The sequence below is a fragment of the Amblyomma maculatum genome, chromosome 10 (assembly GCF_055883805.1).
Source record: "Amblyomma maculatum isolate TAMU_Amacu chromosome 10, ASM5588380v1, whole genome shotgun sequence".
Classification (NCBI taxonomy): Eukaryota; Metazoa; Arthropoda; class Arachnida; order Ixodida; family Ixodidae; genus Amblyomma; species Amblyomma maculatum.
The window spans coordinates 7,898,101-7,923,480 of record NC_139353.1 but is presented as its reverse complement, the minus strand read 5'-3'; the positions used below and the strand labels follow the sequence as shown (position 1 = coordinate 7,923,480).

The 25,380-nt window shown below is 44.0% G+C and overlaps 1 protein-coding gene across 1 annotated transcript; it reads left to right on the top strand.

The window, feature by feature from the left end:
* The first annotated feature begins 72 nt into the window (after positions 1-72).
* Positions 73-25,327, top strand: Mdh1 (malate dehydrogenase 1). Its single transcript, XM_084581903.1, has 7 exons — positions 73-232; positions 12,073-12,174; positions 12,318-12,414; positions 19,296-19,594; positions 21,276-21,452; positions 23,388-23,501; positions 23,935-25,327. Exons 1-7 carry the CDS (start codon positions 230-232, stop codon positions 24,145-24,147), a joined length of 1,005 nt encoding a protein of 334 aa, XP_084438029.1. The 5' UTR covers positions 73-229; the 3' UTR covers positions 24,148-25,327.
* The last annotated feature ends 53 nt before the right edge of the window (positions 25,328-25,380 follow it).

The window sequence follows — 25,380 nt, the reverse complement described above, 5'->3', positions numbered from 1 at the left end:
CAAAAGTTTATTACATAACTGTGCGTTTATAGTTAGCTACTAACGCCGTTGCACAACGGAGTAAAGAAAACGAATCTACACGCTTGATTGCAAACTTCGTAACACAGAGCCAGAGCGGCGTTCCTGTTCCAGCATTCAAGTTTCGGTCGGCGGTATCTCCTTGCGTATTTCTGAAAGGAAGTGTGAAGGCCGGTTTCTTGTTTCGCTCGTCTCTTCGAACGCTGATACAATGGTAAGCAAGGCTCCTACCCCACGGCAGATAGGTGCTTTGTGGCTCAGTGATAAACTCTTTCAGTTCGAAGCCGCAGGGGAAATGTGTGATTTGGTGATCAAGCGGCGTGCTGGAAGCGAGCACTTCGAGATCATTTTGACCTTGGGCCGCAGGGGCCTACTCCTCATTCGGGCTTCGCGCGATAGCTACGTTCGCCGGCTCACAAATGAAGTTACTGTTGCACAATGTGTTGTGTCTGCGTCAGACGCAGCGTAAGTACGTCACTTTAAATCAAATACCGCACCGTTGGTTCAACCGTACGATCTCGTATTCTAAGAGCAGCTGACGTCACATTAGTCGGCTCGCACCAGTATATACATATCTGCCACTATCTTGTCATCGCAGCTTACTATGGCGGATGAGCTTGATATCAAAGGCACGTATAAGATTGTTGGCAACGCTTGGAGGAGGAAGGAAGGACGTACACAATTTCTTGCTTCCGCGTCACCGCACGCCTCTTGTGCATACCAGTGTAATCATTCTGACTGTATTGAATGAAGCATGACGCCGCTAAACACGTGCCCTACTGTGGTCTCGTACTACAGTGGACAGATATTTGAAGCGTGTATTTGAATTCGCGACATACAAAGAAATGCTCGCGTTCAGTGTAATAAACGGCGGACTTATGGGGACGTGAACGCCACGTTTGATGCTTTTTGCTGTGTGGAGGCATCAGATCTGCGGTAGGGTATAAGTTGCCTTTGCAGATGCATTGGTTCTGAAAGTGGGGGACAAGGGTTTATCATTGTCATATACAAACAGCATAGATTGAAGTGCACTTACACAACTATATGCTGCTGAGGGCATGTTATGTGCAGTGGGCTAGTGTGGTCAGCAGTCTGTTGTAATGACAGAGCTCTTATGAAAGGAAAGGAAGTGTAGTGGAGGACAGCATGAATGCAGGAAGATTGAAGTGTGCCTTACTGGGATGGGGGAGCCTGTCTGGATAGTGACAACAGTAAAAAAAATATAAAATTATTGAGGTTCAAATGGTCAACTTAGGTCCGTATTCCAATTTTGCTTCGTTTTCAGTAGTGTTATCTCCCCGACTTCAAGCCATTTGAACCCCGCCGGGGTGGCGCAGTGGTTACGACGCTCGACTACTGTTCCCAAGGACGCGGGATCGAATCCCGGCCTCGGCGGCAGCTTTTCGGTGGAGGTGAAAAGCAAGGCGTCCGTGTGCTGTGCGATGTCAGTGCACGTTAAAGAACCCCAGGTGGTCGAAATTTCCGGAGTCCTCCACTACGGCGTCTCTCATAGCCTGAGTTGCTTTGGGACGTTAAACCCCACAAACCAACCAACCAACCATCAAGCCATTTGATTGGTGGAAACAACAGAATCTGATGTCAGTTCGGTTGCTACAACTTCCGGTTCCTGCATTTCCACCAATCAGCTGTTTCCGCCATTCAGATGACTCAAAGTCAGGGAGACAATGACACTTCTGAAAATGATGCAAACTCTGAATACGAACCCCAGTTTATCGAACGCAAGCTCTGTTTTGCATGGTTTGGTAACGAGTAGGCAACGGTGCAACTATAATGTGCTGATCAGTAGCTATCCAACAATATACTGCATTGTGTACCATATCTTGATGTCATTAATTGCTCTGATTACTGTTGATTATGAAGCTATCGGATTATATTTATTCTTGTCAGTAGTTGTCCAACGATATACTACATTATATATTTTAGATTGCAGAATTATTTTGCACCGAATATAACTTAGTAAAGCTATCAGATTACACTTGCTCTCATCAGCAGCTGTCCAGTGATATATCACATGGTTTAGTAATCATATTTTACATGCTTAATTATACTTAACTATTAGTTGCCTTGTGACTGACTAGTAACTATCTGATATACTTACACTCAGTGCTAACTATACAGTTATATATACACAGTATGCACTTGGCTTAGCAAGCTACTTGCCACAGGGGCTCAATGGTTAAGACTCTCTGCTGCTGAACCGCAATGCCTGGGTTTGAACTTGACTACAGCAGCCGCGTTTCGATGCAGCCAAAATGCATGGGCTGAGTAATGTCAGTGTGTGTTAAAGATGCCTGAGTGCTTAACAACCTGTACACTCCACTACGGTACCTCTTTCATAATTTTTTCTTTCACTCCCACCTTTCTCCCTTCCCTTAAGGTGTGGCTCAGGTGTCCAGGGAGAAAGTGTGATAGTTAGTGCGCCTTTCCTTTAAACTAGTTGTATTTTTAAGCCAAAAGCTTTAGAGAGAATTCTGATTTGACCTCTACTGGTCTTCAATGTCAAAGCAGGATAGGCAGTTCTTTTCCTAGTTAGTAACCGTGGAACATTAGAGCTTACATGAATACCTTCTTCAGCAAACGGAAGAACCGAAAATGGACATGGAAAAGTCCTAACGGAGAGACTAAAAATGAAATCGACTTCATCATGTGTTCAACCCCCGCCATTGTGCAGGATGTAGAGGTAATCGGGAAAGTTCGATGTAGTGACCACAGGATGGTGAGGTCCCGAATTAGCCTAAATCTGAAGAAGGAACGCAATAGATTAGTAAGAAAGAAACCCATCAACGAATTAGCGGTGAGGGGGAGGGCAGAAGAGTTCAGGATCTCGCTACAGAATAGGTATTCAGCTCTAACTGAGGATGGCGACATTACCCTAGAGGCAAGGAGCGCGGTAGAAGTAGGCGGTAGGATAGTTAGAGAGGATACCGGTAAGCTGTCTAAGGAGACGAAAGATTTGATTAAGAAACGGCAGAGTATGAAAGCTTCCAATCCAACAGACCAGATCGAATTGGCCGAGATATCAAAGCTAATCGATAGGCGCAAGGTGGCCGATATAAGGAAGTATAACATGGAGAAAATTGAGCATGCTGTAAAGAACGGGGGAAGCCTTAAAGCGGTAAAGAAGAAATTGGGCATAGGCAAAAACCAGATGTATGCGATAAGGGACAAGGCGGGCAACGTCATCACTAATATGGACAAGATAGTCGAAGTAGCCGAGGAGTTCTATACAGATCTCTACAGTAGCCAAAGTAGTCAGGACCGTAATGAGATTGGCGGTAGGGAAAAACAGTCAGACGTTCCACCAGTGACGAAGGACGAGGTCAAGAAAGCACTAGAAACTATGAAAAGGGGGAAATCAGCTGGAGAGGATCAGATAACTACAGATTTGCTGAAGGACGGGGGGGATATCGTGCTAGAAAAACTGGCCACCCTGTATACGCAGTGCCTGGTGTCATCGACGGTACCGGAAGCATGGAAGAATGCAAACATTATCCTCATTCACAAGAAAGGGGACTCTAAGGACCTTAAAAATTACAGACCAATAAGCTTACTGTCTGTTACGTATAAGGTATTTACTAAGGTAATCGCTAATAGAATCAGGACAACCTTAGACTGCAATCAAGCAAAGGATCAAGCAGGGTTTCGGAAACGGTACTCTACTATCGATCATATCCATACCATCAATCAGGTGATAGAAAAATGCTCGGAATATAACCAGCCCTTATACATAGCATTCATTGATTACGAAAAAGCATTTGACTCAGTTGAAACCTCGGCGGTGATGCAGGCATTGCGAAATCAGGGGGTAGAAGAGCCGTACGTGAAAGTGCTGGAAGATATATATAGTGGCTGCACAGCAACCATAGTTCTGCATAAAGAAAGTAACAAAATTCCCATAAAGAAAGGTGTTAGGCAAGGAGACACAATCTCCCCAGTACTATTCACAGCTTGTTTAGAGGAAGTATTCAGAGACTTGGAATGGGAGCAGTTAGGGATAAGGGTAGATGGAGAATACCTCAGTAATCTGCGATTTGCTGATGACATTGCCTTGCTAAGCAACTCGGGAGATGAACTGCAAATAATGATTGATGACCTAGACAGGAAAAGTAGAAAGGTAGGCTTGAAAATCAATATGCAGAAGACTAAGGTAATGTTCAACAGCCTCGGGAAGGAACAGGAGTTTACATTAGGTAGCGAAATACTGGAAGTAGTAGGCGAATATATCTACTTAGGACAGGTAGTAACCGCAGATCCGGACCATGAAAAGGAAATAACAAGAAGAATAAGATTGGGATGGAGCGCATTTGGCAAGCACTCGCAGATTATGACTAGCAGCTTACCGGTATCGCTCAAGAGGAAAGTATACAACAGTTGCATCTTGCCTGTACTCACCTATGGGGCTGAAACGTGGAGGCTAACCAAGAGAGTTCTACTTAAGTTGAGGACAACCCAGAGGGCTATGGAACGAAAAATGGTAGGGGTAACATTAAGAGATAGAAAGCGTGCAGAGTGGGTCAGAGAAATAACTCAAGTTAACGACATTCTAGTGGAAATTAAGAAGAAGAAATGGACATGGGCAGGACATGTAGTGCGAAGAGAGGATAACCGATGGTCGCTGAGGGTAACAAACTGGATTCCAAGGGAAGGAAAGCGTAGCAGGGGGCGGCAGAAAGTTAGGTGGGCGGATGAGATTAAGAAGTTCGCAGGGGTCAAGTGGATGCAGCTAGCACAGAACCGGGTTAAGTGAAGAGATATGGGAGAGGCCTTCGCCCTGCAGTGGGTATAATCAGGCTGATGATGATGATGATGATGATTAGAGCTTACGCTGTAAAATACTAGGAAAGTCCTTTGGCCTGCAATGACTGATATAATATGCAAATGTTTGATCCAGGGCAGTCCCAGAGCTTTCTGCTTTGTGCTAGCATAGTTCCGGCGATTTGTATTGCATATTGTTTGAAAATGGTCTTTTCCTTAGTATGAACGAAGCCGCAGTGGTTATCGTTTTGGCATGCATGGATCACTGTGAATGGCTGTGCGCATGTGTAATTGGGCTATCACTCTGGCCCTGAGGCTGCATGCTGCATCCTGAAATGGCACATACTGTGTCACGTGTGTACCTTTTGCGGCCACTCGTCTACATTTAGTGTGGGGATGTCTATGTTTGAAAATTTATTAGGATCATGTGCAACACTTGTTTTCAGTCTGCGAGGTTGAGGGAGCGAGCAGGCATCAAAAGTGTTGGTGGAACGAGATTTTAGAAGGGGTATTCATAAAATATTCTGCAACAGTGGTTTAATTGAAGCTATGTTAATGAAACTTGGCAGAAATAATACGCAGAAGCTGTAGCTGTATAAAGTTAAATTTGCTAAAAATGGTTTTACTGTTTCTCTTTTATTTTTATTTTACTCATCCATGCCTCCAAAATGGCCCGAGCCACAGCACTGCAGTTAGCTGTGTGGGAAGGCATACATATGTTAGAGAAGTGGAACTAGAATTTAAGCCTGCAAAAAAAGAGCAATTTTCTAGCATTTTATTTTGCTTTCACTCAGTGTACTTACTCGGCAAAAACGAAGAAAAAATGGTAGAAAATGCAGTTTTTATTCTAGGCTTGTAATTCTGGTTCTACTTCTCAAACATGTAATACATGCCTTCTTTGGCTAATTATACCATAGTGCTTCAAGCCATATCTGAAAGAAAAGTATAATTTTTCTTATAAAACAGCGCATACACACAGGACTAGGAAGGAAAAAGCACACGTGGTGCTGATCTAATTGCTTTGATTGGAAAAAACACACTGCCTTATAAAGGCAGGCATCAAGCATGCGCGAATGCGCCTCGTCAGAAATTCACTTGTCACGTAATTGAAGACTCATATCCGCACGTGCGATCATCGTTGTTCCCCCCCCCCCCCCCCCCCCTTTCTGTTTAACATGTCCATTTCCTTAGAAGATAAGGCTACTGATTTCTGGCTGACACAACGATTTCCCTTCCTCACGATATGGTGTGCCTCGACTACTTCCCTTGTGCTACAATCATTATGAACGAACAGGACAAAACGCTGAAAATTGAAGGCCCATTGTCCACCCTCCGGTCGAAAATATTTTCTTCCCCGGTGACTGTGAGACTTCGCCCCCAGAACGCAAGGCCGCAAAATGTTTTTGAAAAGAGTAACTAATAACGCAATTACAGCCACTGCAATCACCCGATTCTGTCGTCCTTCCCTCCTTCCGTTCCCTCGCAAAGGTTTTTCACTCTCCTGCCCGAGGTCGTCTAGCCTCCGCTAGACAAATTCCCCTTCCTCCTCCACGTTTGGCGGGAGGTAGGGCATGGCACTCCGTGTGAGCAAAAAATTAAAAAAAAAAAAAAATGGGCGAGGAAGCGCACGTCACTGGATTCAGTCTGGCCGTGGCGAGGGAAAAGCGCACAGAGAGCGGTAGACACCCATCCTTCACCCTCGGACAGCGAGACGGACCAATGGACGTCGTTCTCGACAAATGCGTCATTGCTGCGGCTCGACGGGCCAGCGCAGGGAACGGGAAAGCTGGCTTCCCGAAGGAGAGCATAAGAGAGCTTTGATTTGTATTTTCGTTGCTTTGCGGCGCACGTGTCACTGTAGCATTTTGCACAGACTATCCCCGGTACCTGATCGAAACACTGGGCTCCTTCGCTTAAAAGGTCCTTCTCTGGACAGTGGCCCTTTAGTAAGAATTATATTAGGTATAAATTTATGAAAGGAAAATTTAAATAAGTTAAATGTACAAACTATTTTGGCAAATTTTAGTCTGTTTTTTATAATTTCAGCTCCTTTGCATCATTTTAGTCAAGTTTTGTCAATGTGGCATTGATTATGGCAGTGCTGTGAAATATTTTCCGATTGCTATATTTAAGTTCTCACCCTACGCTAAAGGGGTACGGCAGATTTTTGCTGCCCTGTTTTCTTCTGTCAATTGATGTGTTTGTCATTAATATATACAGATCGTGATACTCCCCTATGACGGCTATATGATCTGTACTAAATGAATTTTTTTCTTGATGCTGTTTTGGTTTCCATAACCAGCCGATGTCTTCGTCGCTAAGGCAGCCTGCTTCAAGTGCTAGAATTGGGAAAAAATGACGTATTAATAGTATGTTTTGTTTCATGCCTCACATGACTTTAAACACTTTCTACATGTCACAGGTATTGTTGGTTGTTGAAGCTGGAACAGCATCAAGAACACATTCAATTGTACATCATTTGGTGGTTCTAGAGAAATTCTGTGTGGTACACCATGCGCTGTAGGAATTCTCGCCTGAACAGCCATCATTTCGAGAACTAAATGAATACATACTCAACTTTCTTTTTCAGAGGCTTTTGTTTACATTGCTGTAACATTTCCACATGTATGATTTAGGCAGTGGAGGTCAGCAGTAACTCAATTTGAATTTTATTGCAGAAGGTTCCATGCATGGCTGGCACTTTTTTAAGGTAGTAGTAAACGCGACAGTTGCTTGTGGAGTTTGGTCTCACAGTTGATTGCACATTTCTTCTTCATTTTATACATTGATCAGGCTGACAGAACACCTGTGTGCAAAATTCAATGCTGTTAACAGGCAGCAAGTGCGTTAGCCTTTTGGAGGCCTTACTGGATGGCCTCTAATGAGTTTGACATTCTCGAAGCTGTCAGTCAAGCATAGGTCAATGTTAATTATAAGTCGGAAAATAGGCCTATTGCATCAAAGGCTGTTTTAAATTTCTTTACTCCCTTTGTTACTAATTCAATTACTTTGTTTAACTATTTCTGCAGTCATTTCCTTATTTAAATTCTGTAAAATAGGTATCCAGAGCAAGTCTCAAAGGAATGAAATATTGTGGATTGCATTCGGGTTTAGGTAGCATTAGCCTTCAGCAAACAAGGAGAAATGTGCACGATGAAGTGCTTTTATTATGTTTTGTACAGTTTGCTTCTCAGGTTTTCTGTATACTTTAACTACGTTTCAGGTTTTTTCCAGTGCGCTCATGTTTCAGCTACAGTGACTGTTTCTGTAGGTTTGACAGTAGGCAAGGCCTTCATGGTTAAACCGACGACTGGCAGACTCAGTGCATGCTACTTTCCATTCTTTCTTAAACAAAGATGTTCAATTTCATTCCATTCTTTTGCTATGTTTGGTTTGTTCTTGGTTCATCAGCGAAGGAAGAAATCCATGAGCACTAGATTCACGAGTATGCATCATGTAGTGATAATAAGCTCTGCAAATTTTGCCTGGCAGTTGTTAGGTTTCAGCGCACTAACCATTGATTGAAGTTTAGTTCGTTCAGACTTGCACAGACATGCATTATGTAGAACGAGCAGCAAATTGGTCGTAGTGGCAGAGAACCCACATATCCTTTCGTGGAGCCTCTATAGTTCCATCTTTCATGAAATTATTCACTAAAGTTTTCCCATATAGCAGTCTTTCGCTGCTCATGATGGTAACAAGAGGGAAAAGTAATTTCTGTATTGTATTGGAGCTCCCACTAAGCTTTTATCTATGTTGCATTGTTGGTCCTCAATTATGGTCCACCCTTTGTTTTTCTTGAATGCATTTCTTTGGTGTGCAGTCCTCTTTAGTGAAAGGGGGGGAGGGGGGAAATCGGCTTTCCTTACCACAGATCGTAAAACTGGGATGTTGCTGTGCTTTGAAGCACACAAAGGGTGCCTGCAGTGAATGGGAGCACTACGTCTTTGAATCCCTAAGCTTCTGCACCTGAATGGCAGACAACAAGCAGGATGCAAGAGATTAGATGCCCTTTTGCTAATGTCATTGGTTCTCAGGCACAGTACAAGCTTTCTGCTGGGGTGGAACCCAGTGATGTCACAAGAGCATGTTTTGAATTTCTTTAACTAGGCAGGTGGCCGTTGTGTGTAAACCTAAATGTGCCAGCATTGCGCAGGCGTAGACAATAGGACATTGCAGATTGCTTGTGCAGCAGTGGCCAGGGTAATGTGAAGCAAGCTGCAGCATTTGAGTGCTGCTTGTGCATTTGCACATGAAAATTGAAGGCTTTTTAAAAAGTGCCCCTAATATATGTGCATATAAACCTAGCTAACCTAGCTAACTTTCCTTTATGCAATGCGTGAGAAAGGTTGTGACGCCAGTGTGCGTGCTCAGTGTTATTCTGGCAATGGATGTACATTTGGCCAATATCTCAATCTGCTGGTAATAATTTGGTTAAATAAAATAAAATGTTGGTGTTGGATTAGCCTACCAGAGGTTTCATTTTAGATTGCTATTTATTCTTAATTATATCATTCTTTTTTCCCCATCATTTCTTCATTCATTCTCTGTGTAAGTTCGAAAGTGTTATTTTTGAATTTGACACATATATTTTTAAACCTGCATTGGCATGGAGAGGGCCTTTGAGGTAATAAAACAAACATAAAACTCAGGACATAATCAATTAATTGGCAACTTCTCAGTGTTCATTAAACCTGCTATCTTCCAGTGTTTGTTGTTCAGTCATTAGGTTCGAAACAGGTGTGCCATCATCTGTAGGGCTGCTACACTCAAATGCAGGACACAGTACGCAGGATTTACTGCAGTCTTCAGAACTTTGACCATTGCTGTGAGGCATACCTAATTACATACTTTCCCTCAAATCCATTGTCTCTTTTGGAAATCAAAATGACACCAGTAAAAAAGAAAGGCGCTTTCTGGGAATAAAATGAAAGTGAGCCTAGAACTAGTGCTCGTGCATTAGCAATTCATGTGCTTTCAAGACGAAATTGAACCTTATGCTCTGCATTTAAAGCGAGTTCCTCTGAATGGTGACAGACATTCATTTCAACTATATTTCGCTGATAAAACAAGGTGCTAAAAAATGGCCAACTCGAGTATTTTTACACCACCAAGTGTGCAGGATGGTGGGCCTTCAGCAGAGACATTTGTTTGTCTCCTGCTCACGTGAGCACATGCAGTCAGTATATCCGGCCCACCTTAGTTGGACAACTTGGAAGAGCTGCCAGGGTCATATGCTTAGACGTGAGCCACAGTCCTAAGGTTCAGGTTCTTCCAAGGCACCGGTGCTGCCACCCACGTTTCCATTGTCACGACCAGCTACACCACTACCACGTTGGCATTCTCCCCTAAGTGCTCGTGAACTGATGGAAGTAGCGAAATGAGCGTGACCTGCTCAAAGTACTCAGCTGCTGGTGACTCGTTTCTACATTAAACACTGGTGACGTGAGTGCCTGTAGCTGATATGCTGCTGCTGCATTTGATGCTGTCATTTTCATTTTCCTGTTTAGCCACGCTGATTTTCTTTTGATCTGCGGAGGGTTGTCACAGATAACCATGCATAATCAAAAGATTGCATAGGCTGCGCATTTCGCGGGGAGCATCAATCAATAAGCGAATTTCCCAATTCTTTAATAAAGTTTGCCTCTCAGTGCAAAACAGCCTAAGTGTCATACTGTTTAGCTTGGTGTACGAAAGAAGTGCAGAACGTACTGCAATAAACCCCTAGTGAACTTGCGGCTGTCATTTCTGGCTCCTGATGAGTCCAGCTGATCATGTGTTTTATGGCACTCCGAGTCCAGTTTGCAGCCTCGAAAATTTTTATTCAGCCGACAAATGGTAGTTTATGTAATAAAAGACCATTTTGGGTCAAATTTCCAAGAAAATTTAATTAGGAGGTTAGAGGACTTTGAGATGACTTTGATGGCCCTATTCAAATGCAACAAATCTGTGGAGTTGTTCTTTATGAGTATTTAAGCGAAAGCGTTGCTTGGCTGACGTGTGGCATGGTCAGGAAGTGTCCGCAGCAAGTAGCAAAAGCATCCAGTGATGCCTCGCTGGTTGCCATAGTGACGAGCCACTGAAGCGACTATGGCATGCACACTTGATACCCCTGTCGCAGGGCGAAGGAAGGGGAGAGGGAAGAGTAGAGAGGGTGCCGTCAGAGGAACAGAAAAAGTACGGAGGGCATCGCCTTACTGTTTGTGTAGTGGTGCGCAGCGCCACGGGAGGAAGCATGGGGATTGGGCATAGCATGCAGCGTATTGTGCGAGTGAGCTTTCACCTTCATACACGTAGGCAGTCCTAAGTGTGTCTGCTGAATATTTCTATTAAAATTTAAATTGTTTGTGCTTACAGTTTAATTTAGAAATAAATAATTTCTAAAGATTGCTTCTTCCTAGTGATAGGGAAACGCTTCGAAGAATATTCTTAGCTATCCCTCCCCATTTGACTTGTAATGGGAAATCTGGTGAAGTGTTCTTGTAGGCCATCAAAAATGAAAAATCTAGTGAAGTCTTCTTGAAAGGCGTGCCCCAGTGTTGTGAGCAGGAGAGGATGTGGTCACGACCTGTTTTCTTTTTCTTCCGCTTTGGAATATACGAGTTATAGAGGAAGAGGGGTGTCATTTTTGATCACTGTATCTTCAGTGTTATGAAGCTAGCTTAAGACTCTTGTGGTATGGTGGCAAGTGATGGAATACTGATCGCTCTGAACCTTTTCTTAACCTCACTACTTACTGCTTCCATGTCCCTTTAATGAATTGTGACACTATTCTGATTATTGTTTCTTTGTTAATTCATTTTGCCCTTTATTCTGTGGTAACAGGCAACACAAGTGCCTTAGCTGTTCAAGCTGTAGGAGCAAGTTATGCAGATGATAAAAATGTCTAAACTTTTCTTTTTGATACCTCATGGAACAAACCTTACAGTTAGTGCTGTAAGTGACCAAAACTAGGGATTGGTTGCTTGTGGCACTGGTGACTATCAAAAAGTGGCAGCTGCCATCCTCAAAATTTTTTGAACGCTTTGTTCTGATCTGCATTTTGCTCATTTTACTTGCCTTTTGTTTTATGTATGTTTTAAGTATTTTTGTTTATTTTAATTATAACTGTCCCCTTGCTTAGTCCTTGTCCTTGCTGCCGCACTGTGAGTATTTTGGAGCTGTCCCTGGCTGTGAATTGATGGTGTTGCAAATTTGAAAGGTGCATAGCACTTGGTGGTAGGTTGTACCAATGAACTACGGGGGACTGAGTAGCCGTGCCCTTTCTCTTGTTTTTAGAGCAAGGAGCCTGTACGAGTGCTGGTGACTGGCGCTGCCGGCCAGATTGCCTACTCCCTGGTGCCCATCATCGCCAAGGGGCATGTGTTTGGGGCCGACCAGGTGAGCTGTCATAGTCTTGGTGATGGTCATTTGGTTATTATTAGTTTAATACTAATTTTGTCAAGGCACCCCAATGTTGGCTCGTCTGAAGAGTACAGGTTAAGTGTCGAGTAAACTGGCACATATGGATTTTTGCCTTGCAGCCGGTTATCCTTCACCTGCTGGACATCCCCATGATGATGGGCGTTCTCAATGGTGTCGTCATGGAGCTGGTCGACTGTGCTTTCCCACTGCTTAAGGGTGAGCCTCTCTCAGCCCGTTCAGCTCTTCTTGCTGTAGTGATGGCGGAAGGAAAAATATTTTAATGCGCACTCATGAGTGTTGTGAGCAGGAATTGTGGAGAGAAAATGTGGATAGGAATTTTGCACAAAGCATGTCCGCACAAACTGTCATTAAAGAAAAAAACATTGCCGCAACGGGGTTTGGAACCCGCGCCAGAACGAACAGATCAATTTCCCTTGGGAAGGCCAATGCATGAGAGTACTATATTATCACCATAGCCAATCATGCCTTGTGTAAAACTGCAACACACTCTCGTGCTGTGCAGTGAACATCATTGTCTTCATCCAATTCCACTTCAACACAATCTTTTGCTGTGCAGTAAACATTGTTGTCTTCATGAAGGTCTATCTGCACTGCTCCTTAATTTAACCTCAAGTAAAAAAGCCATGCACATACACTATCTGGCTGAGTGGGGCCAAAGTCGGCTAGCGTGGTGTTAGGCAAATCCACCAGGCGGCGTGGCAGAGCTCGTAATGTTTTCCTAGGTGGCATCAGCGTTGTGGCATGCCATAAGTAGCTGGGCCCCAGAAATATAGGCACTAAAAAAAGCATATAACAGCAAAGCATTCGGTCTCTGAAGTCGAAAATAGGCATTCATGAACCAGGAATAGGCAATTTGAGCAGTGTCCTCTTAAATTGTTTTTAGCAGCCAGCTAAATTATTTTAACGATAAACAAAATTGCCGTGTCAGCTTCTTGATACTGCTTCTGTAAAACAGTAAGTTTGTTTACATTAGTTGGAAGTAAAGAGCAAAAGAGCACGAAGAAAGGACGAGAGGCAGAAGTGACACAGGCAGGCCCTGTCACTTTTTTTATCACCCTGTTCTTGCTCTGTTTCACTCTTTCCATCTGTACTGATTAGCTTAAGCCAATACTTCATTGCAGCATTTCAGTAAACTCACCCCACTAAGTGCATGAAAGAGTAAATACCATCCTTAGATGGTACATGATGGTACAACTTCTCTACATGTCCTCCAAGTCACATGGTGTAAACTTCAAGCGAGGGAGTTGTGGGAACTGCATTTAATAGCTGACGCAACCAGGTACTCTGTATGGTACACATCTGATGTATGTAACTGTCGTAAGGTTTCGGTCTTTCCCCAGTCTGCCTCCTCTAGTTCTGGCCTCCTGCCACTGCCTCGTAACTACTGGACCTTTGCACTTTCCGTCATTGTTGTCAGCCGGACTGCACCCACTTCAGGGCAACGGTCTCTCCCATACTACAGTGTACTAGAAGGTTTTCCAGTGGCTCGAGCGGAGGCACATCCCATTGTGCGCCGCGTACCTGCTTTGGAAGAAAGTAGCGGCGGCGCTGTCGTCGTCCGCACTTGAAGCGAGTGTGCGCCTTCTGCTCCTGCAGTTGCGTGCGTGTTGTTGGCGTCGCGGAATGTTGCTTCGTGCGTGCGTGCCTCCCAAGCTGCGACGATGCCTCCCAAGCGGTGGTTAAATCACTGTTACGCACCAGGCTGCACAACTGGCTACGCGAGAACAGCGCAGGAGCGTAAGGTGTCGCTTTTTAAGGCTCCAAAAGACGAACAGCAAAGGCTTGCTTGGCAGCGAAACCTCCATAGGCTTGACAAGCCGCTTGACGCCGATGGTGCTGTGTGTGAATTGCACTTTGAAGCTCATCTGATTTTGAGGGATTATGTCCATGTGATAAATGGAACTGAAGTTAGAATTCCGAGGGGGACTCCTACGCTTGCACCTGGCGCGCCAGTTCCGACCCTTCTGCCTAACTTGCCCGCCTACTTGAGCAAGCCCACTCTGACTCCTAGGCCTCATAGGAAAAGACGGCAGCTAGGCTTGCCATGTGATACCAGCAGTAAATCCCGGCGCACTGATCACTGTAATCAAGAGGACGGACAAGCTGCGGACTCTGATCTGGGCAGCGAAGAATGCAAAGGCATGGTCGAAGCAGACGGTGTTGTTAGTGTCGCTGACCTCCGTGGACTCATACTTCCAACAAAATCGTGGGCGCTGCACAAGTTTTTAGATTTTACCGGGGTGTGCTATGTTTGCTGTGCACTGAATGCGGCTGCGGGCGAGATAACAGTTGCGAGAACGGTGTTTTTCAACGCTGAAATCGAAGGCAGCGTGCAATGTAGAGTACACCTATTGGGCAAGCTAATAGAAGAAACACGTATCGTGTCAATTCAGCAAGCTGTGCATGTGCAGTAAAAATCATTGTTATGCTCTGTGACAACTTTGTTGTTTATTGGTGTTCATAACTGCCAAGCACTTGTGCGTACCAAGCAATAGATAAGTGCAGTGCAAATTCCTTGCAATACAGAAACGTATACGAAGATATTAAACGATGAAAAATAATGAAATCTCCCTAAGAAACTAACAACATGTATGCAGTGCAACGGACAGTATTGAGGCGCGTCACCCCCACCCCCCTCAAGCGCGCGCGCACACACACACAAAATGTTACGACTCTGCTCGGCGTAATTAAATGTCGGCTAGTTCCGAGGCTGGGTACAGAGGGAGGAGCTCTTATGAGTCTCCAAGAGCAATTTTAAAATTATGACAAAGCACATTTCTTTCAAATTAGTAGTAGGAAACAATATTAACCGCCGTTGCATTTCACTTATGGCGAACTTCCTTCTTCATGCGCTCTTGTCTCGGGGCCGGCGGTAGCTTGACCATAGGCAGGGAATTTTTTTTTTATTTCGTCATTAAAGGCGTTTGGAAGCTAGGATGTAAGCACGTATTTTATGTGAACTGCACCATCGGTGAGACGAAATTTACCATAGAAAACGTATAAGCGAAGCGAGGAATGTATATTGCAATCAGCAATGTAGCTGAGCCGCCCGCGAAATCGTAGTGCGCGTTTGCAAATACACTTTCTTTTTTCATTTTGCTCGTTCATGGATAAAACAGGGTCAGTAATAAGCATGACAAACTGCAACAAATACCACCGCTAAATGTGACGCGGCTGCCTCCGACCAGACAATTGTACAACTATAAGGTCCACCAGCGACAGCATCAGAATATTTTCATATGCACAACGAAGCTCGAAGGAACAGAAAGCGGAAGCGAACGTTTTCGTTCCTTAGTAGTTTTGCATCACTTCGTGGTGGTAAACTTGACTCGCCTAAAACGTCAGAGGACGCGTTGTCCTACAAGCAACGGCTTGCTACAAGCGCGACGGCCGCCTGGAAGCTGACGCGCTTTCAAGTGCGGTCGATTGCAGCGCCGCCGCACCTTTCTTCCGCTGGAGGCCCTCTGCAGCGGAGGCGGTCGCACCACTAGAAAGTATTCTAGTTCACTATATCCATACCTCTACAATTATCCTGACCTTGTGCCAGCTGTTACTACTTAATTCCCAACTTAATTCCCACAAACTTCATAATCTCTATCTACCTAACTTTCTGCAGTTTCCTGCTACGCTTGCCTTCTCTTGCAGCCCAGTCAGTTTTCCTTAGCAACCATTGGGTGTCCTACTTTTGCATCACATGGCTTGCCCAGGTTCATTTCTTTGATTTCAAGTGCAATGTCATTAACTTGTACTTGCTGTCTGGTCCACTCTGCTTGCTTCCTGTCTCTTAACATTACGCCTATCATCTTCTTTCCATAACTCGCTATGTTGTCCTCAATCTAATTCGAGCCCTTTTTGTTAGCTTTCACATTTCTGCCTCATAGGTGAGTACCGGTAAAATGCAACTGTTCACACATTTTTTTTTTTTAAGATATGATAAGCTACAATTCATGATCTAATGGTACCTTCCAAATGCATTCAACCCTATTCTTATTTTAGTTATTATACTTTCATTGTCCAGTTCTGCAGTCACAACCTGCTCCAAGTAGACATATCTTCTTGGCACATCCAGTGCCTCACTTCCTATTGCAAACTACTACTCTTTTCTGAGGCTGTTGGACACTAATTTTTTTGGATAATACATTTGAGACCTACCACTCTGCCTTGCCCCTCTTGGCCCCTGATCTCGCTTTGCAAATAATCTTCAGAGTTTCTTTGCAAGGCAGTGTCATCAGGGAATTGCAGACTATCAAGGTATTCTCTAATAACTTTTATCCCCGTACACCTAACTGTTCCCAGTCCAGCTCTCCGAATATTTCCTGTAAGCAAGCGATGGATAGCACTGGAGAAATCTTGTCTCCTTGCCGAACACTTTCCTATTTGAGATTTTGTTGCTTTCTTTATGGAAGCCTATGGTTGCAGTGCATTCACTACCGATACTGCCAGAGTTCCACGTATGGATTTTGCTGCATCCTTTTTTCACTGTGCCTACATGACTGCAGAGGTTTTGACCGAGTCAAATGACTTGTAACCTATGAATGTTATTATATAGGGGTGGGTTATATTCTGATCATTTCTTTATCACCTGGTTGATAACATGGATATGATCTCTTGCTGATTAGCCCTTGCAAAAGCCCGCCTGGTCCTTTGGCTAATTAAAGTCTCGAGGCTGCCCTGATGTTCATTACCTCAATAAACTTTTTGAAGGTAACAGAAAGTAAGCTGATTGGTCTCCAATTTTTAAAGTCCCTGGCATCCTTTTTTTTATAGATTAAGATAATATCAGTGTCCCTCCAAGATTCCATATTCTCTGAAGTCATAAGTCATTGCGTATAGTACAATGTCACCAGTTTGTCTAACGTATCCCCTCCATCCTTCAACAAATATGCAGCTGTCTGACACTCTTCAACTACGTTCTGCTTTTCGTAGCTTCTAAAGCTTTCTTTACTTTGTTCTTCACTACTGCCAGTTATTTTCTGTACTACTTCGGCTACTGTATAGTTCAGTATAGAACTCCTTAGCTACATTGACTGTCTTGTCCATATTTGTATTGACATTTCCTATTTTCTCGCTTAATGCATGCATCTGATTTTTGCTATTCTTAGTTTTCTCTTTACTGCATTCAGGCTACCACAGTTTTTTAGATCATGCTCAATTTTATCGACATTATGTCGGTTACCATGCGCTTATTAACGTTGATAGCTCTGCCAGTTTTGATCTGTGCTGGGTTGAACGCTTCCATGCATTGGTGTTTCTCAGATACTTCGTCTCCTTAGAGTGTTTGCAGATATCTTGACTACCCTGTATTTCTGCTGCACATGCTGTTATAATTTGTAAATTATTATTCATTGCTTAAACACTAAGTTTATCTTATTTGGCTAAATCTGAAAATGGTTTCTGTAGTAAGGGCCTGAATTCCTCTATCGCTAGTTTGATAGGCTTCTTTCTTAGTAGCTTCTTCCTTTCCCTCTTCAGTCATCGACTAATTTGGGACTTACTGCCCTGTGGTCACTGCGTTCTTTCAGATGACCTGCATATTCTGCATGATACATAGTAGTGTGTAGTACGGAACCTATTTCATTAAAAAAAATTGCAGTTCGCATCTTTCTCATTGCTGTTCGCATGTTGGCATGCAAAGCTGCTTCCGTCTAATCATTGCAGTTGCCCTGTGCACATAACGCAAGTGCTGGCTACGGTGTTGGCTGTTTTCTCAGCATTCATCACTATCACAATTCCTCATGCTATGCGTTTTGTCATCTTTACTTCTTTGAAAGAGTAGCCGGGAGAGGCATTTTCCCATAAGTATGCAACAAACGGCAACACCTTGTAGAGAACCAGCGAAGCAGGCAAGTTGTCAACATCTTGCTCCAGGCATTTATAGGCAATACGTGATGAAACCTCATTGATAAAAAAATTTGGAGAGACGTTTTATCTAGACTGCATACGTTTGAAAAATGTGTGGAGTTTCTAGTCGGGCTGGACCCCAGATGTGGCTTGAGCTAGTGGCATGGCGTTTGGCTGTGAGAGCAGAGCCCAGGCACTGTAAAACCCTTCTGAAATCATTGCATGGCACACGGTTTGAACAGTTGCTTTTCTAGTGTAGCATAATCCAGTCTGCATTTGAGCCGTTCTGAGCATGGAAGGAGCTTTGTGACACATCTGGACCATCAATGGACCGTCCTTATTGAGTGACTCGGTCTCTACATTGAGCAAGCTTTTATGTGCTGTGTTTTTCAGATGCTCGACTTCCTGTTTTTAAGCACCACGAAGAGCTAGGATGTTTCTCTTTTCTCACATTATGTTCTTGCAGAAATGGCTGGCTCATCTGTTAGAGCTCAGCTTTTTCTCTTTTCTTTTTTTTTATTGTTTCATCCTGGAATGCATTAACTGGGGAAAAAAACTCTGTGGGACATATTTAATTCCTGCGATTTTTGAGCATATGAACCATGAAATCATGTGAAAGAGGAACATATCAACATATGTTTACTGTGTAGCCTAACACCTAAAGTTCTGGGCCTTTGTCATAGCCTAAAGTTTCCCTGGTGCTCAAAGAGAAATATTGCCGACGGGAGCCCGATCTCTGTGCTGCGACAAGCAGACGCACGAGCGTAGAGCAGTGGCACAGTTACAGCCAGAACTTTTGGATCATACCAATTGCGAAACTCCGCTTCAAAAAGTGACCGGATTTTGTACGCATTTTTCGGGTGTCTGAATTTTCACGCCATCTGGAAGTGCTCAATACAAGCTTTTTGCTATTGCAGCCATTGCCTTTTGGAAATCAAAATTTTCTCTCCTTTTTTCCATCTTAACTAACTATATGGCTGTTATCCTAATAATTTTTGCCACTGCAAGTCTTCGACTAATTTTATTTTATAATGGTTGTGCATTTATCAACGATCAGAAAGTTTGGAATTTAGACGCAGTTTTCTTTATGGCCGCGGGTGCTGCCACCATTCGTAAACACCCGAATTTTGACCAATCAAAACCGTCCTTTTTTGATCATGGCTCCTATGGTAAGTTTCGCAACTGGTAGTATTGAGGAGCTCTGGTTACAGCTGCATTCTTTTTGGTCGATGCAGAGGTGGTGGCCACGGAGGACGAGAAGACTGCCTTTTCGGGCATTGACGTGGCTTTCCTGGTGGGCTCGATGCCCCGCAAGGAAGGCATGGAGCGCAAGGACTTGCTGGCTGCCAACGTCAAGATCTTCAAGAGCCAAGGCCGTGCCCTTGATCAGTTCGCAAAGAAGTCGGTCAAGGTGCTGGTGGTGGGCAACCCGGCCAACACCAATGCCCTCATCTGCTCCAAGTACGCTCCCTCCATCCCCAAGGAGAACTTCACCGCCATGACCCGCCTCGACCACAACAGGGCCAAAGGACAGGTGCGCGTTTGCTGCTGTCATGTGCAGAGGTACATTGCGCTTTTTTGCATTGTAAATGCCGCCTTTATATGGGCTGAGCCGCTCTGCAAGCAATTATAGGGGCCCAACCAAGCCCTTTGTCCTGATGTAATGGAGGTATGGCTTTCATTTTAGTCAGTAAAAGATAACTTTTACTGCAGCTGAGTAAATACGGTATTTATGCATTAATATGCAGGTAAGCTTGGTTGTTAGTGCATTTAGTTACTTTGTATACTTGCGAGCCCTGCCAATTCACCCAGGAGATTTCAGATTTTTGACAGAGCTTTCTGGTTGTACGAATGCTGCCCTACTACTACTGAGAAGTTGCGCCTGCCTGCGCAAGAATGGTTTTTATACTTTCGAGCCCTGCCAATTCACCCAGGAGATTTCAGATTTTTGACAGAGCTTTCTGGTTGTACGAATGCTGCCCTACTACTACTGAAAAGTTGCGTCTGCCTGCGCAAGAATGGTTTTTCTGAAGCAGGCACACTGGAATCTGCAGCTGCATCATAATAGCCAGCATCATCAGCAGCAGCTGCACTAGCACCATCGGCATCATTGGTTAACCAGCGGATCAAAGTCAGATCAAGCTAAACTGGCTGTGGCTGGTTTCATTTCATGTTTTTGCACTTCTGAATTGCTTTGCTTCGTGACATCAAGTAAAGATGGGCATTTTCGATTTGGGAAACATTTGAATTCAATGCCAGCGTGTCTCACAGCGGTAAAGATGATTTGGAATTAAAACTATAACTGAATTCTGCTCATCAGTGTGCAGTTCAACTCTCCTACATCTGTTGCTGTTGAAAGGAAATCACAAAACTACCTGAAAAATTTTTGAAACTAGCAAGGCCTGCTACTGCAGGTTTGCTGCAAATGGACTGATTGGACACTATCTACAAGTTTGGGCAAACATCTCCTCCCGTATTGGCAAAAAAGTATTCCGGTTTTTAGTTGCATCAGGTTGGCAGGTGTGACTGTGTTATAAATTTTTAATGTTGGGTCTTGCAGCCTCTGCACTTTTTGTTTCTTATGTAATGTCTGTGTGTTGACCCGCCACGGTGGTGCAGTAGTTACGGCGCTCGACTTCTGTGCCCAAGGATGCGGGATCGAATTCTGTCCGTGGTTGCCGCTTTTTGATGGAGGCGAAAAGTAAGATGCCCATGTGCTGTGGGATGTCAGTGCACATTAAAGGACCCCAAGTGGTCGAAATTTCCGGAGCCCTCCACTACACCGTCTCTCATAGCCTGAATTGATTTGCGACGTTAAACCCCACAAAACCAAACCAATGTTCATGTGTATAAGAAAAATTGATTTTCAGGGTGCTTCGTGTGTGTCACCATGTTATACCTAACCTACTGTAACCCAACACCAGCCCAGCCAAACTCGCCTGTACTGTGATGTGACCAATACTCCTGTCATAAAGGCCGTACAGTGCATACCTATACTATTCTAGACTATGAATGTTTCCTTCGTCATCTTATTCTGAAGTTGTAGATCGCTTTCATACTTGTTTCGCCTACAGTAAAAGTAATCACATTAGTATTAGAATCGGCGTAATGTAGTTCTGTCAAGAAAAAAAAAATAAAAGAAAAAGAATAAATGAAAAGTGTGGGCTTTGTTGTTGAACACAGTGAGTGATAAGTGTTGCTCTCTGCCACTGCAGATTGCCCAGAGGCTGAAGGTTTCGGCAGCGGATATCCGCAACGTGATCATCTGGGGCAACCACTCATCGACACAGTTCCCCGATGCCAGCCATGCCTCAGTTAATCTGAAGGGCCAGAATGTCAAGGTCACTGAGGCCATCAAGGATGAAGCCTACTTCCAAGGCGAATTTCTCACCGTGCGTTGCAATGCTTCCATTTCACTGTGACTCTTGATTTTGCTGTGCCAGGGGCAGCGTCGGCAAAGGGTGTTTAGCGTGATAAAAACTTACTGGGGTGTGCATATGCTCGAATACAAATGATGTATGGCAGACTCTCATTGAACAAGACCTCAAGGGACCGGGAAAGTATGTTTTATCAGGAGTTCCGTTTACAGAGAGCGAGTAGAATTGCACAAAAATATATATAACCTACTGAAAAATCCGACTTAAATTTTATACAGGATAAATTTGCATTTTGAGGATGCTTCACTTGCACAGCTCACGCGGTCAAGTACTGTAGTGAAGCGCATAGTGCTGTGAATATTTTTTTAATTTTAGCGTATCTTGTAGTTTTACAATGTCCAAAAAATTACAATTAGTTTTTCGAATACGGAACAAAAACATGATTCATATTCGAAATTTTGAATATTTGCAAACCCCTACTTTAAAGACAAAATGATTTCTTGTTTTACTGCCAACCACAATGAAAATTCAAACTTGCTAGCTCTATAGTGCAGTCCACTTATAATGACACCAGCTATAACGATATTTGACTTATAACGATCAAATTCTTGGTATTTATTTTCTCATTGGCCCAATGTAAAAATAAACAAGATATAACGATTGATTATTGGCGGTACATCGAATACGATAGCTTTATTGCCGCCCAGCAGATGTTAACCACAAAAATCTGTCTGAATGTTTAATAAGAAATAGGAAATTAACTACTGAGGACATGAAAACTCGATACATGCGACGAAAATGGACTATCGTGAAAAAATCCATGTGCCATTGCGTGCAGCTAGGAAATGAGCCTTATCATCGCAATCACTGCCTGTTGCAGCGCAAAGGGTGCGGCCGTATCATCATCGCTGACTGTGTGTCCGCAGAAGATAGCACCGACCGCATTTATAGTGCAATTGCTCTCGACATGAAACGGCAGATTCATCGGGATTTCTGGCAAGGTTTCAAGCCTTGTGAAAAAATATGGCATTCGCAGTCTACACTTTTAATGATCATCAACGCTGGGGACGGTAGAGGGGGTGGCAGAAAGTTAGTTGGGAGGATGAGGTTAAGAAGTTCGCAGGGGTCAAGTGGATGCAGCTAGCACAGAACCGGGTTAATTAGACAAATATGGGAGAGGCCTTCGCCCTGCAGTGGGTATAGTCAGGCTGGTGGTGATGATGATGATGAAGGCTGGGGATGTCCTGCAGTTCATCCAGTCGCTAATTGGTTTCACGCACGTAAAAAGTACTGCCGCCAGTGTACGTGCTACTGGAAGCGATGCTCACGATGATTGATCAGCCTCAATTGCTGCTCAGGCGACCGTGAATTCCGACGTTTTTCTATGCTTATGTTATTTGATGGCTATTGATGTACGCTGCAATTAAGTATTTAGTGCTCTTTATGATGATTAGAGTTGCTTAACCCGATTTACTCATCGCTGGTAAGTAGGCAAGCCTACATTCTTCGGAAAATATGCATTTTTCCTATTTATCGCCAATTATAACAATTGGCTATAATGATCGGATTTTCCCGGTTTTCTCAACATCGCTATAAGTGGACTGCACTGTAGTAGCTGAAGTTTTCTACCACACTTTTTTTGAAGGCAAGATTTAGATATTTTTTTGCTGCAGAGTGAGGTTTTTTTCCCGCGATGGAGCCTGAAGTTTCTGCTGCAAAAGCTGCTAGTACAAGAAATCTGCTGTCAGTTCCACAACTGATATTGCGAGAATGACCCGAGTAGTTTTGACCCGAAATCAGTTGAAACGTTGCTGTTCGTGCTCTCAGCACACAAAATGGCCTTTACTGTGAACATCCCCCTCTGGATACATATATTAACACGGTGCTAACACGGTGCAGTCTTTGTCTTCACTCTGTGCTGACCGTACGGAACAATATTTGTGTTTGCAGACTGTGCAGAAGCGTGGGGCTGCAGTGATTGCGGCACGCAAGCTGTCGAGTGCCATGTCGGCTGCCAAGGCTGCGGCTGACCACGTGCACGACTGGTGGCATGGCACCCCCGAGGTGAGTGGCCTACCTGAGCAGCCATTGCTTATGGTAGCTGTACGAGGCAATTATTCCTGCTCTAAATGGAGTCACCATCAGTGGACTACTTTACGGGCAAGAAACCAGAGCTTTCTGACCATACTGGTGGAGAAAGTTTGTCTCGGTGCACATGCTTCCTATTGCCACTTTGCACAAGTTACCAGATATAGTAAATGTAAGCATGAAATGGGGTTTATTAGCAGTGTTGACAAGGATGACACCTAAATGAATGGTGATGAATGTGGCTTTCCCCTTTTGCACCCCCCGTGCTGATGCCCGTGGTGCTGCCCCAGCACATAAGGCAGTGGTTTCAGTCGGATTTTTTTTTTTTTCATGCACTGGTTTCTCATGATTGTTTAATTTTTTTAGTGCATCAAGTGTCTAAGTCTTGAAATAATCTCCGCCCATGCAGGGTGAGTGGGTGTCTATGGCGGTGATGAGCAACGGCTCCTACGGCTCTCCATCAGACGTGATCTTCAGCTACCCCGTGCAAGTGGACGCCCAGCGGCGCTGGCGCATCGTTGACGGCCTGTCAATGTCGGACTTTGCCCGCCAGAAGATCGAGGCCACGGGCAAGGAGCTGGTCGAGGAGCGCAATGATGCCCTGGCTGTCTGCAAGGATTGACGGGGCGCTCCGTCTACAGCCAAGCTCTGAACCCCCCGTCCTTCTCTCTCTGTCTTTGCCTGTCAAGTCTCTCCTTTTGCCAGTGCCCTGATGTTTTTCTTCCAACAAACCCTGGCAAGGGGACTTTTTGATGGAAGTCATAGACGTTCCATTATGCAGTGCAGATGTTCCCTTGATACAACGTTAGCCCACAAACTGAAACATTTTCTACCAAATTGCAAAAAAAGATTTCATGTGACACCTAGCTGACATAGGGCGAGACTTCCAGAGCTCCATCTGACTTCCCTCTTCTTGCCTCCCCACTGTCCACCACTCTGTAGCAACATTGAGACTTTTCTCTTATCTGACGCCTTTGAGTGAACCTAGTGCCGTGGCCACTTGCATGTTCCTGTGTTGCGTAAAAAATCCGTGATAGCTTGTCAAGTTGCTACCTTAGTAACAAACTTTGCATGGAAATGTTGATTCCAGGTGCAGGTCTTGAAGTTTATTCCAGAGGCTCAAGGTGCGACCGTTCGATCAGTATATGCTGCGCTCTGCAAGAAGTGGCATATAAAGGACACTTCTTCCCTAGATGGTGCTACCTTGAAGTCTGGCAGTTCACTGTAGAAGCAAGCTTTATTGTCATCATACAGGCCTAGCACCCTTGTGTTACATGCAGGAGGCTTCAATTAGACATGTAGAGCTCAAGACACTTGTTACTGGGTTAAGTTCATTGTGTTGCTACAATCTCTAACACTTTCCAAACCGAATCGGCACGCTTTATTTTCTTGACACAATCCTTCTATTGTTTCCTGGCTGTAGACGGCACAAAATGTTTTGTAAAAAATGAAACCAAATGGCAATTGTCATACCATGTAATAACTAGCTAGATAATTGCAACATGTACTACGCTGGGCTGCGGTAAATTTTTGTTTGACCTCTCTAACATAAAGGTGCTTTGCTTGCGTATAGCAATCTAACTGCAATGTAGACTACATATATGCTCACAAAATGACGGTGAATGCGTCACTCCAAGTAGTGGTGGCAGGTATGCATGTGAGAGATGTGATGTAGCCAACGAATTTTTTTGTGTTTATCAACATACATAGAATTGATGTTTCTGTAACTGCTGATTACAGGCCAAAGTCTGAGATATGCACTTAGGATGACCGAGAAAATAAAAGCATGTATATAAAAAGTAGTACTGATTTGTGCATTTCATGATATCTATTAATGAGGGAGATGAGAGTACAA